General features: G+C 38.8%; 1 protein-coding gene across 6 annotated transcripts in view; it reads left to right on the top strand.

Annotated features, from left to right (window-relative positions):
• NFYC (nuclear transcription factor Y subunit gamma) overlaps nt 1–14275 on the top strand; it is an 85613-nt gene that overhangs the window by 40020 nt on the left and 31318 nt on the right. For 5 of the 6 annotated variants that reach the window (XM_045298877.1, XM_045298879.1, XM_045298875.1 and 2 more), the window contains exon 2: nt 11839–11951. In XM_045298877.1, the coding sequence (XP_045154812.1) occupies nt 11847–11951 (105 nt within the window). In that variant the 5' untranslated portion in view covers nt 11839–11846. Of the gene's footprint in view, nt 1–11822; nt 11952–14275 lie in introns of those variants that run through there. The other variant, XM_004704930.3, reaches the window with a different exon arrangement.

The following is a 14275-nucleotide window of genomic DNA, read 5'->3' as shown; positions in this document are numbered from 1 at the left end:
ATGTACCCGCTTTGTCTTCAGTAATCATGTCAGGAAGGTTTCTGCTGTTATTTTTTTTAGAATTCACTCCAGAATGCTACGGGCAAAACAACAGTACAGAAAACTTCTGGGAGTAATAGTCTCTGAGGGAGTGTAATGTTGACCCTGAGAAACAGTGAAGGATCAACTGGCCTAAGGATCGACCAATATAATGATACCCAAAGCCTAAAATCCTTAGTACTTAAATCTCAGACTAGATTAAGGGAACAATTCTCTTTAAGCTACAATTTCTTAGTTGCACATAAAATCACTGTTCTTTCAACAGAAAATTCATACCGTACCACTAAATATGAAAGTGATCTTTAACTCTTTGTGACCAGAATTATTAGGAATTTTAGAAATGAAAATGGAAGTTAACACAATGGATGTATGCATGGATTGTGGTAAGAGTTGTATGAGCCCCCAATAAAATGATTTTTTTTAAAAAGAAATGAAAATGGAAGTTCATCCAAAGTTAATAAAATAAATCACTTGCCCAACTATATACACCCCCAGAAATTATTTCTGTCCATACTGCCATGATAAATAAAATTTAAAAGTTGGAAGCATGTATACAAGAAGATATGTTTTTAAAGATATAAAAGAAACAAAAGATAGCTTTCAACATGTGATATTTGCTTCAAAGGGCTTTCTTTCAAATTGTCTACTACAATTATTATTTAAGCAAAGTAGACTTGCAGGTAAAAATAAGTACCGCATGTACTTGAGTATAAGATGGCCCTAATATCAGCTGAAGCACCTAATTTTACCACAAAAACTGCATTAAAAATGCGCTGAAAAACGGCTTATACACGAGTATATATGGTATATTAAAACCCAAATTTAAAAAATCATCCTAAAAATTGGTATTAAATTGTATCAGCAGTCTGTTTAGCATCTTTTATAATTCTGTTATTTCTAAATCTTTACACAAAAGGGCATTACAGTCCTTCAGTTTATTGCAAAACATTTCTTAAAATTAAGATATACCTAATATTGAAGTAACAATATAAATTATTAATCATTGGTACTATACTGTAAAGCATGGGTCCTCAAACTTTTTAAACGGGGCCAGTTCACTGTCCCTCAGACCCGTTGGAGGGCCGGACTATAGTTTAAAAAAGAACTATGAACAAGTTCCTATGCACACTGCACATACCTTATTTTGAAGTAAAAAAAACAAACGGGGCAAAAACACCTGGCGGGCCCCGATAAATGTCCTTGGCGGGCCGCAGTTTGTGGACCCCTGCTGTAAAGTATAACGAAGAACATCTTATTTAAATAAAATGAGGATAATATTTTATTGGGGAATAAGTTCGAAAAACATTGTTTTTCCCTCTTTATATCTATAATCACATTATTTTATAGGCTATTTAGAAACAGATGCAAATTTTTTAAATGATGAAGGCTAACCATGTCTTGTTCAAGAATACTGTTATAGACATAGGATACAGGGCATTTTTCAGCAGATGATAGTTTGCCAAGCTAGAGAAGGCAAAACCATAAATTAGTGAATTCGGTATTGTCAGCTTGTTTCTCCTTGCACCAGAGAATCTGGTGGTGCTGTTGAGACCACACCCGGATAGCACTACTGTTCTTGTCACAGCTGCATTCACTGTGCTAGAACATTCATGTCCTTAGGATACAAGTTCTAGCAAAAAGCCTCCCACAGATCCATTGCCTATCATGATGTTATGTTTAATTCTGTTGATTTCAGGTGCTGCTTTATTGCATGTTTCTTTATCTGTCTTTTTGCTTTGGTCACATCTTTTTCATCTCTTTTCCAATTAATCCGCACAGAGCCACTGTGACTGGCAGTCTGAAGGAGAAGAAAGCCGCCAGCTACTGCAGTTGCTACAAGTTTTCCAACTTTCAGGAACAAAAATCTAGCACACCAGCCAGTCACTCCACCCATTACAAACTGAATGGTGGCTACTGAGTATTTTTCTACCATGACTCCTGAACTGTGGCCAAATCCTTGATTCTACCAATGGTGTTTTGCATACTCAGTTAAATCCAACACTCCCTAAGACTTGTTCTCACTTTCGTAGTCTTGAAGAGGGGTGTTCTGGGTCACCATGATTCCGCCCGCCAAGTTTTTCCTTTTGGTGCTTTCTTCTCTAGAGGATAGTCCAGTTTATCTGCCGAGGGTTCCTCTTGTAATGGAATGTTGATTTGAATTTTGCATTAAGAGGTCTTGTGCAGCAGATTTAATGCATCCCTTGATTTCTGGACTGCTGCTTCTGTGAGCATTGAATCAAAACCTTAGATGAGCTAAAATAAGACTTTTGGTCTTTCCTCTCTAGTCTCCCGTTCCTGGTATTCATTCTTTTATTGAAGACCCAAATGATGAGGTGTAGGGTTTTACTTCTAGGTCCTTTTGGCATACGTGTTCAATGTCCATAGCTCCTGGAGGTGGCTTAGAGTAGTGAATGGCTAAAGAGCACCAGATAGTAGCACAGATCTTTTTATCTTCAGAACAGTGTTCTTTTTTCCTGAAATCAATTTAAGATTGGTTTTATCAGAGAAGAAATATGTTCCTTAAAGCTTGATAGCCATTGTGATTGATAATGGTATATCTTCTCTATTACTTTCTAGGGATGGTGTTATAAATTACCTTCAAACGAGGGAATTTAAAGCAGGGGTGTCAAACTGGTGGCCCCCAAGGTAATTTTTTGTGGCACGTGATGCTCTGAAATAAAATGAAAATAGAAAAAAGTTATGAAGAAAATAGCACTTAGAGATTGAGGCAATACCGTATACTCAATTCCCTCGTTAACCCTTTAACTAAAGAAGATGAGTATACACGTGGCCCAGTGCCTTTTCTGGGGGCCTGTGGACGTGTATAAACGCACTGACTCAGTTCCTCCCGGTGACGTTTGGAAGCGCTATGTCTGCCACTTTCAGTGTCACGTAATGTAAACAGATCCCGGTAGTGAAAAGGTTAAAAAGAGCACTCTGGGTTGTGCTGTTATGAATCATACCTAGTGGCAGCGCTAGTTAACATTTTTAGAGGGAAGCCGTTATGATTGTGTATCACGTTTATCAGCTGTCCAACATTTTGTGTTTTTTATTCGTTACTCTGTTGTATTTTCCAGTCACAACATAAGAGGTAGGTGAAAACTAGGAAGAGGAAACTGCTGGCAAGTTTCGGGTAAAAAAGAATAATTTTAGTTTTATAAATACATTAAGTAAAATAAATGTTTAAATAAAAGCAATTATATTGTGTTTTAATTATCCTATCCATATTCCTGAATCCTTACTTCAAAATATAAATTTAACAAAATTTGTACATGTGATGTGGCCCGTGTGAATCTTGCCTGTTGCACCAAATGGCCAGCGTTTTAATTGAGTTTGACACACCTGGTTTAAAGCAACAAAAACATCTCCAGTTCTGGAGGTGAGAAGCCCCAATTCAGGGTGTTGCTAGGGCCTTGCACTTTCTAAAGGTCCTAGGGCAAGATCATTCCTTTCCTCTTCTAGCTTTTGGTAGCTCCAAAGTGTTTCTTGTTTTGTAGCAGCCAGACTCGAGTCTCTGCCTCCATTGTGTGATACAACATTCTTCCCTATTTATGACTTTGTATCTCCTCTCTTCTGATAAGGATACCAGTCATAAAGACATTAGAGCTTACACTAATGACCTTATCTTAACTAATTATATTTGCAAAGACCCTATTTCCAAGTAAGATTCACAAATACCAGAGGTTAAACCTTGACCATATCTTTTTAGAGAACAATAATTCAAGCACATTCATCACTTGTCTGTCAATTTGTGAACAGCAGCAGAACATTGTCAGATATGTTGTGTGTTAGTCTGGGTTGACTAGAGAAACAAATCCAGAAACATTCATATGTGTGTAAGAGAGAGTTTTATATTCAAGTGTAATTGTATATTAAAAAGACATCCTGGTCCAGTCCAGATCAAGTCTTTAAGTCCGATATTAGCCCTTGTGTTTGATACTAGTCCATAAATTCTTCTACAGACTCACACAGCACTTGCAATGATGCCGAAAACAGGAAGATCACAGGCCAGTGGGTGAAAAGTCTTGTGGAAGCATCTCAGTGCTGGCGTGACTCTATGTGGCTCCTCCAGCTCCAGGGCTCTGGCTACCATCAGCATGACTTCATGTGGCTTGTCAACAGGAATGTAAATCCGAGAGAGTGTGTGTCCCACCTCCAGGGAGTAAGACAGGAGTTTCCAGAATTCTCAGGAGAAGGCCATGCCCCCACAGAGGCACAGTTGGTTATGACCTGATTGACAGGCTAGACTCCACCCCTTTGCTCAAGTTGACAGGAGATTATGTAACTGCCACAGCACTGGAAGATGAGCCCTTCACAATATTTTGACCTCACTCTACTATGACTGAGGATGGACGGAGTGACTAATATGACTCATATCACTATGGATGGAGAAAGACCTGTGCGATCTTCATTCGCTGATGTTCTCTGCCCTTCATTTGTGGCAAAACACCAAATGAGAAGAAGAAGCTGCAAATATCTATTAATAATTGGAACATAGAATGTACCAAGTGTGAATCTAGGGAAATTGGAAATCATTAAAATGAAATGGAATGTGTAAAGATGGATGTCCTCGGCAACACTGAGCTGAAATGGACCGGTATTGGCCATTTTGTATCAGACAATTGTTCTATCTACTATGAGGGAATGACAAATTCAAGATAATGTTACTACATGCTTAGTCAAAAAGGACATTTCAAGATCTGTCTTGAAGTGTAGTGCTGCCTGTAACATTTAGGCCTACCATAATGACTTCATTGTAACTAATTGTACTCACAAAGACTATTTCCAAGTATGATGATATTTACAGGTACCAGAGGTTAGAATTTGAACATAACTTGGAAAATACAGCAGCTATTACTCAGATTGACACACCAACGACCAAAGCAGTTGTTGTTAGGTGCCATTGAGTCCATTCTGACTCATTCTGACCCCATGTACAACACAGCACAACACTGCCAAATTCTGGGCTGTGCTCCTCTTTGTTCTTAGGTTTGAGCTCATTGTTGCAGCCACTGTCATTCCATCTCGTAGAGGACCATCCTCTTTTTGGCTGCCCTTACACTTCTCCAAGTTGCGATATCCTTCTCCAGGACTGGTCTCTTCTGAAAACATGTCCAACGTGTGTGAGACAAAGTCTCAGCACCCTTACCTCTAAGGAGCACTCTGGCTGTACTTCCAAGACAGATCAGTTTTCTCTTTTGGCAGTCTGCTACTTTTAATGTTCTTGGTGGTACCAACATTCAAATACATCAGTTCTTTGTTCTTTATTCAGTGTCAGACTTTTACATGCATATGAGGTGATTGAAAATACCATGGCGTGGATCAGCTGTACCTTAGTCCTCAAAGTATCCTCTTTGCTTTTCAACACTTTAAAGAGGTCTTGTGCAGCAGTTTTCCATATTACAATGTGCTGTTTGATCTCTTGACTGCTGCTTCCATGAGCATTGATTATAGATCCAAGCAAGATGAAATCCTTGATAACTTAAGTCTTTTCTCCATTTATCATATTACCTATTGGTTCAGTTGTGAGGAATTTGGTCTTCTTTACATTGATTTAAGATCCACACTGAAGGCTGCAATCTTTGATATTCATCAGTAAGTGCTTCAAGGCTCCTAGTCAACATTCCACCATTTTAGGAGATGATAGTATATGAGCAAGTACCAGTGGTACTGAAGGATGATGTCCAAGCTATACTGAAGGCATTAGCCAAGAACAAAGAAATTTATGGAATACCAATAGAAATGTTTCAACAAGCTGATGAAGCACCTACTCATTTATGCCAGAAAATAAGGAATACAGCTACTTGGCCTACTGACTAGAAGAGATCCATATTTGTAACCATTCCAAAGATAAGTGACCCAAAAGAATGCTCAAATTATAGCACAATATCACTGATAGCACATGCAAATAAAATTTGCTGAATATCATCCAACAATGGTTGCAGCAGTTGCATTGACGGGAGCTAGCTTCCAGAGGTTTTGACCAGAATCAGAAGAGGATGTGTATGTAACAAGGTATATCATTGCTGATTTCAGATGGATCTTGGCCGAAAGGAGAGAATACCAGAAAGAAGTTTACTGGTGTTTTGTTGACTGTGCCAAGTCATTTGACTGTGTGGATCATAAGCTATGGATAGCCTTGAGAAGAGTAGGAATTCCAGAACATTTCATTGTGCTCATGTAGACCTTGTACATGGAGCCAGAGGCAGTAATGCAAACAGAACAAGAGAATAGTGCCTGGTTTAAAATCAGGAAAGGTGTGTGTTAGGGTTGTGTTCTCTCACCATACTTACTCAGTCTATATGCTGAGCAAATTATCAGAGAAACTGGATTATATGAAAAAGAATTAGGTATCAGGATTGGAGGAAGGTTTAATAATGTGGGATGTGGCAACGATACCACCAGCTAATGGATTGCCGGAGAGATTAACCTTCCTCAACCTCCTAATAAACCATTTTCATTAGTTTTGCAAATTTTACTTATCTGTCATGGTCACCTTCCTGAGAAGGTTCTTATTTTAAAAGAATTACATTTGGAAATGGTGCATCCTCGTATTTCTAGCCTTCTAGTTGACCTCAGAATTTCTAGGACCTTTGGTGTGTATGTGTGTCTCCTTTATATTATTACTCCTTTTTATCTTAGTTACAGTCTCTGAAACTCACTGCCCCATGTGAATTTCAGAGACTGTAACTTTATGAGAGTAGAAAACCTCATCTTTCTCCTGGGGAACAGCTATAGACCTTTCAGATCACAGTCCAGCTGATCCAGTAATCACAGTAATCCTAGTAACCACTATGCTACCAGTATAAGTTAGCCTGGATTCGATGGTAATGAGGGGGTGGTGGGGTGGTGTGTGTGGGTGTGTGTGTGTGTTGTTCATTTAAAATCCACTTCAATGAGTTATCTTGAGTTGGATTTCTAACTGCTCCAAAGCAGTGGTTCTCAAATTGTGGGTCGCGACCCCTTTGGGGGGTTGAATCCCTTTCACAGGAGTCGCCTAAGACCATTTCTAATGGTCTTAGGAACCAAGACACTGCTCCTTTATCCATCTCCAGGCAGGTCTGCCCACATGCAGGTAATGCCCACGTATGAATACCTGGCGTGAAGACTTTTACCCATGCTACATGACAAAATGTCATTGATTTGTAATTAGAAATAATTCATAATACTGTATATAATTACATGTTTTTGTGATTAATCACTCTGTTTTAATTATGTTCAATTTGTAACAATGAAAATACATCCTGCTTATCAAATACTTACATGACGATTCATAACAGTTGCAAAATTACATTTACAAAGTAGCAACAAAAATAATTTTATGGTTGGGGGGGACAACATGAGGAACAGTATTAAAAGGGTCGCGGCATTAGTAAGGTTGAGAACCACTGCTCTGAAGGCTCAGGGAAAACCCCACTTAGTTTGAACTTCCTCGAAACACCTTGTACTTTGATTCTTTAAGGCTTTTTTGGGGCCAGACATTCCAGAGATCCTTTTTTCTCTGAAAGGTCATACTTGAGTGAGTTTTTTGCTCTTTTATGCTAGAGTAATTATTTATCTGACTGTGCTAGATGCTATGAGGCATACAGAGACAGATTATACTGGGGTCCTGCCCTCAAGGAGTTTATAATCAGAAGGGGAAGTAAGAAAAGTCATTCACATAAATAATGATCGTACACAGTGATGTGGTAAACGTGAAAGAGATGCTGATGAAGGGCCTGGAGTGCTCACAGGAAGGAGTGATTACTTCCAGATGGAGATATTTAGAGAAGACTTGTGGAGAGGTGGCAGTTGACTTGAATGTTGGCAAAACAGCCAATTCTTCTATTTCTGTTTTAAGAATCTTAAAAGTCAGATAAATTAATGGATACTGGGAGTTGAGATTGCTTCTGGCAGTAGCCATTTACTACTTCATCTGGCCCTGAAGTCTTTATTCAACAGTTTAAAAGGTAGTCAAGTATTTATAAAGTAATTAAAAGGCAGTCAAGTATTTATAAAGTAACCAATGAATATGAATGATAAATCTAATATGAATAATAAATAGATATGGGAAATTATTGCATTTTTCATAGAATGTCCTAAGCTAATGTGGCTTGGTTTTTAGGTAGTTCTGTTAATATAAGTAAATAGTTGTATCCAGTTACAGAGGTAGCAATCTGGTATGAAGATGATTATGAAATATAAACTTCTTACTTTTAAATATGTGCCTTTCATTGCCCTAGGAAATGAGTCCAGCATATTTTCCCTGGGATGGATGGGTGTGTGTGTGTGTGTGTGTGTGTGTGTGTGTATACACATACATACATACACATACACATATATAGTAAATGGCCTACTTTTGAGGCAAAATAAATTGAGTTATATTGAATATGTTAATTATTAAAATAAGAGGTGATGAATAAAAGGTTCCTTTTTGTTTTTTTACTCTGTTTTGCTATTAGAATATATGGTCAGCAAAATTAGTTTATCTACTCGAGTATAAGCTGACCTGAATATCAGCTGAGGTACCTAATTTTACCACAAAAGTTGCATTAAAAATGTGCTGAAAAAACTCGGCTTATACACGAGTATGTATGGTATTCATGGCTATGATTAGGTCTTATTTATTTTTAATTTATGCCTTAGTAATACTGAGGACAATTTATTTTTCATAACACATACTACTTGTGATTTGACCTTCATTTTAAAGCTGTAATGTAAACACTAGATCTGCTTTAGTAAAATCATTTTGAATAAAAATAATCTAGAAATTTGCAATAACCACTTATGTTCTTCTAAAAGATAATAAAATAGTGACTAATCGTCTCTGTACACACAGTAGACAACATGCTCTAAAGTCTATCTTATTTTTCTTTATAAGAATCTTGTGTCGCTGGTGAGAAAGAATAGCTTTGTGTTTTGAAGTCAGTGAAATTTAGAAAAAGAAATTGCGCAGGAAAAAAAATCATAGCAACTTTAATCTTAAAGCTCAAATGGAACTCTGCTTGTCAGTTCAGGTTAATGTAAAGAACAGTCAGAACTCTCTAAAAGTAGAAGAACATATCAGAGTGAGCCATTTCCCAGAACTAGAGAGGGATGCCCAAATTTATTCTAAATGGCTACACGGAGTGGGGTTGAGGTTGAGGAGTTGCTGGCTTCTTCAGAGGGCTGGACCTCAGTGATTCTTAATGTCTCACTCTCTTTCCCCAGTCTTCAACTTCTATGATACAGTGAAATAGAAAGTGCGTAGTTACCGAGGCTTCCTTACTCCCCCTGTCGCCCTGCCAGGCTCTGTATTATCCATTTGTAATTTGTCTATTTACATGGACCTTTAAATTACCTATAATAATTATTTTCTGTACAGAATGTTTGTTAGCTTTTATCTTGTACACAGCCCCTACTACATCATTGTGTGGCTTTGAGTCAGCTATATTCAGATCTAGTGACATACAGATATTTGGGGGCCTGATTATGCCAAAACATTCATACAATGTAGGGACAACTCAAAGTTGAAAAGCGGGTTGTGCTCCTTGAATTGCACCTTTGAATTTTTGTGGAGTGAAATCAGGATAGCCAAACCTTTGTTACTAACATAAATCTCACAGACCTTTGCATTCCAACTAAACCTGCCATCATTATTAGCAAATATATGAACATCACACTAGTAACCTGGCATCGTTCTCCCTTGACTTTGACAAATTTTGTTAGAGTAAGGCCTGTCCTTGGATCCATGCAGTGAAAGGTTAAGAGATTTTTTAAATTATAATTTTCATATTCAGAAAGATTTTTTATTTGCCCATTTTGAAAGGTTGGTTTAAATCTTACTTTCTTCATTGTTATGAGTACCTACCTTATAAGAAACTACTAGTAGTGAGTGGCGATACAGGGAGGATAGAGGGAGAGTGGGTAGGAAAGAGGGAACCGATTACAAGGAACTATATGTGACCTCCTCCCTGGGGGACGTACAACAGAAAAGTGGGTGAAGGGAGACGTTGGACAGGGCAAGATATGACAAAATAATGATTTATAAATTATCAAGGGCTCATGAGGGAGGGGGGAGTGGGGAGAGAGGGGAAAAATGAGGACCAAATGCCGGGGGGTTACGTGGAGAGGAAATGTTTTGAGAATGATAAGGGCAATGAATGTACAAATGCGCTTTACACAATTGATGTATGTATGGATTGTGATAAGAGTTGTATGAGCCCCTAATAAAATGATTTTTTAAAAAAAAGAAGATTATTATGGCCAGACCAGGACAGCCAAGTTGGTTTGATGTCAGTGAGTTTGGTTTGGTTTTGATGTATAGAGTTGCTTGCACTCCTCTAGCACCAGAAACTGGCTCCAAATCTTTTCCCATTACATTATCATTCACTGATGGCATTACACCAGAGTAAAGTCTGCTTTGAAGATTATGCTCTTGTTTTCCTGCCATCTCTCTCATCATTCTCTACAAACAGACAAAAAACAACAGAACATCAGAATCCTCTTAAGACAACCACAGGCAAACATGTAAACCTAGATTTAGCAGCCTTCATTCCACTGCTAATAGGAGAGGGATCTTGCTGCATATCCATGTGAACCCTGGAAAGTAGCAAATTTGGTATGACGCTTGACTTTGGTACTGTTCTTTTGACCACTCAGAATTTGTTCTTAATACTCACACAATTCTTTGCCCAAGTTTTGCCCCTGGCATGTTAAACTTTTCAAATAATTGCCCCAAATAAGAATTCTAAGTGTCTTGTTCTTGGTGTTTTATCAAACTGTTCCTTTCATTTAGTTATTTGCCAGATAAGCATTTAAACCACCTGGAGTTCTTCACTTTTCCTGTTACTCTTTGAGGACATTATAATCTCTAACTCATAACTGATCTGGGGAATCCATATTCATCGCTATTTCTCACTTCTCACCCGTCACAAAGCATTAGTTGAAATCTGTAGGTTTGACCCCTCTTCTCTCTTAGTCTTAATTCTTCATTGTTTTTCAGCCTTTAAAGCTCCCAGTTGCTGGTGTGTGGTGTTTGAGACTAGCAGCAAGCAAGGTTCAGATCAGGAGAGATTTGGGAATTAGATTCAGCCCAGAGACTTCGTGTTATCCACTCAAGACTAGTGCTTTCATGTCCTTTCAGGAAGGTTGGCATGAAATTAGAAGGAATAATCATCAATTGGTGACCCCTCCCCCAAATAAAAATAAGGTCACAGTATCTAAAATAAAAGTATAAACTTTACTTAAAAAAACAACTGAGAATGATGATGACAGCAAATGTACAAATGTGCTTGACACAATGGTTGGATGGGTGGATGGATGGATGGATTGTGATAAGAATTGTATGAGTCCCCAATAAAATGATTCAAAACAAAATAAAAAAACTTTGAGTTAACATTCTGTATAATCTTAATAGCTGGAGAACCTTACTTTGCTGTAGCTTGTGGCATGGAGTCTGAGAAGCCACGGAGAACTTGATAAAGCAGAAATGGCCTTGAAAGTTATGGCCAGTCTAGGACAGCCAAGTGTGTGCTCGTGGCCCCCCTTCCCCAATAAGGAAGTAAAGGCCCTAGATGGTCCTTAGGATTTCAAGCTACTTGAGGTTTTTAATTGGGGCTTCGTGATAACACTGTGGTATATGCTGAGAAGGAGGGAAATTTCTTCTCCATATGTCTTTGCTAAGATTTGAATCTGCTAAAAACTCCTTCAGCAAAATATAATACCTTCTTAGACTGAAAATGTGAAGGAATTAGTCAAAATATTTATATATATATAAAACCTGGATAGAAAGCCTAGTTTTATTATTTTAATGTGTCTTATGTATGTGTTTGTTCTCAGTTGTCAAAATGTCTACAGAAGGAGGATTTGGTGGTACTAGTAGCAGTGATGCCCAGCAAAGCCTACAGTCCTTCTGGCCTCGTGTCATGGAAGAAATCCGGAATTTAACAGTGGTAAGAAAAATGAGAAGCTTTTGTGGAAAACTTCTAAGAGTGAGACGAGCAATTTGATAATTAATCAAAATGAAGGAGAAAACATTTTAAATATTGAGCACATTAACAAAAGCGTAGTTTATTCCTGACCCCAGGGTTGACTTTCAGGCCCCATCAGCCACTCCTTGGGAGAAAGCTAAGGTTTTCTACTCCCATAAAGATTTATAGTTTCAGAAGTCTTATGGAATGAGTGTACTCTGTTCTAGAGGGTCCATCTGAGTAAGACTTGATTTGGTGCAGAGTTTTCACGTGTGGTGGGTGCTTTTACTTAGAGGGAATTTAACGTGAGGCATTTCTTTCCAGGGATATAGGAAAGCAAGAGATTTCTCCTCCTTCAGTAGCTGTAACTGGTTTCTTAGGTACAATTTGGTAGTTTTGCCAAATTTCTAGAACCCGGTGAAAACTTGTTGGCCTATTTATTCAACAATAAATGTATTGTAAGCTAGTCACTCTTTCTAGGTTTTAAATGGTACACCAAACAAGAGCTTCTCTGCAATAGCATGATTGATATTTTGGGCTAGATAATCTTATGTGTGTGTGTTGGGGGGTGGGGGGGTGGCGGTGGTGGCGGCGGCGGTGGCGGCGGCGGCTGTTCTGTGCGTCAGGATGTTTGGCATCATCCTTGTCCTCTGCCCACTAGATACCAGTACCATGTCTCCCCAGTTAAGACCACCAAACCCTTCTCCGGACATTGTCAAATGATCCCTTGAGGGTGAAGTTACCCTGTTGAGAACTACTGGCTTAGAAGGATCAATAAGATCCTGGCCTTTGAGGAACTTATAATTTAGTGACTATAACCAGACGGTTTTGTGGGTGCACAGAAGCCATGGTGCTTGATTTTCCCTGGTAGAGTTAGAGAGGGCTTGTTAACACAGAGGGACATTTTTGGTTGGTCTTGAAATATGAGTAAGCCTTAATCTTATGGAAAAGGATGGGAGAGTGGTTCTTAAGCAGGAGGAAGGGTATTTGTAAGGGCAAGGGGCCCCAGAGGAGAGAGGGGACCTGTATATAAGAGCAACAGCAAGAAGTTCAGAGTGATCCAACTTGCTCCATGTGTAGTGGCAATTGAGGTAAAGTGTGGAGAGAGTGGTTAACAGGAAGTGGGACTGTTTGTATTGGAATATTTTCAGAACATAGTGTCCCATCCTTAAGAAAGTCCTGTTAGGGGCGAGTTTAGCAGTGAAAGAACTTGTGCTGGATGTGTCATTCTTGCCCTAGAGGTATTGGTATCCTGGCAGAGCCATTAAACGGATTCCTACCTAATATCGAACTAATGTTGCCATTTCTTAAGATTAGTGGCTTATACAGTGACATGCAAGGTCAGTTTATTCTTTTATGCAGTATGTACTATACACCAATGGTTGCTATGCCAGATATAGTAGATCAGCCACGAATCAGACAGACATGCACACTGTACTCTGTAGCTTATAGTCTAGTGGATGGAACAACAGTAATAAGTGACTGAAATTTAAAAAGCCCACTGACTTCAAGAGTAAAGAAACTAATTCATGTACCTGTGAGTCATGCTTGTGTATGTGGGGCTCTTTAGTATTGGACTTGACTTGGCCTTTGTCAGAATATCCTCTGCTCAGGGCTAGACTTCCACAGAAAAACTATTGTTTCTCCTCTGCAGCCTAAAGGTGGTAGTTAGCTTTACTGTCTCAGATATAATAGAGAAAGTAGGGAAAAATGAAATTGTAAAGTCAGATGTAGGGTGTTTGTTCATATTTGGAGGTGGGAGATAATTTCATAGTGAAGCTTATCAGGTCTTCATTTTAGTGCTGGGATCAGCCAGGTGTACAACTAGTACCCTTGCTGCTTTCTGGGGCAGGATGGAAGTAGTCTAGTTTAACAATGCTGCACTCCAGCTTGAACCCAGAAAGAGAAGTCCAGGACCAGGCAAGTGCCAGATGGGCTGTGGAGGTTCAAGCTTAGCACTTGACTTTTGTTGGGAGGGGGCTTAGATTTTTAACATATATAGTGTACTTTTCAAGTTTGATTACAAATAGATTAGGTTGTGATGTTGATTGAATTGTTGCATATAATAGACACTTAGTTTTTTTTTTTTAGTGAGTGAGGGAGTGAGTCAGTGAATGAGAGTGAGTGAGACAGTGAGTGAGTGAGGGAGTGAGTGAGTGAGTGAATGAGAGTGAGTGAGAGAGTGAGTCAGTGAGTGAATGAGTCAGTGAGTGAATGAGTCAGTGAGTGAGAGAATTAGAGGGTGAGAGAGTGAGTGAATGAGTCAGTGAGAAGAGTGAGTCAGTAAATGAGAGTGAGTGAGAGAG

The sequence above is a fragment of the Echinops telfairi genome, unplaced genomic scaffold (assembly GCF_000313985.2).
Source record: "Echinops telfairi isolate 266 unplaced genomic scaffold, ASM31398v2 ScPeMD7_7457;HRSCAF=8495, whole genome shotgun sequence".
NCBI classification, from domain to species: domain Eukaryota; kingdom Metazoa; phylum Chordata; class Mammalia; order Afrosoricida; family Tenrecidae; genus Echinops; species Echinops telfairi.
Note: the sequence above shows the minus strand (reverse complement) of the source record. Positions and strands in the feature narration are given on the sequence as shown.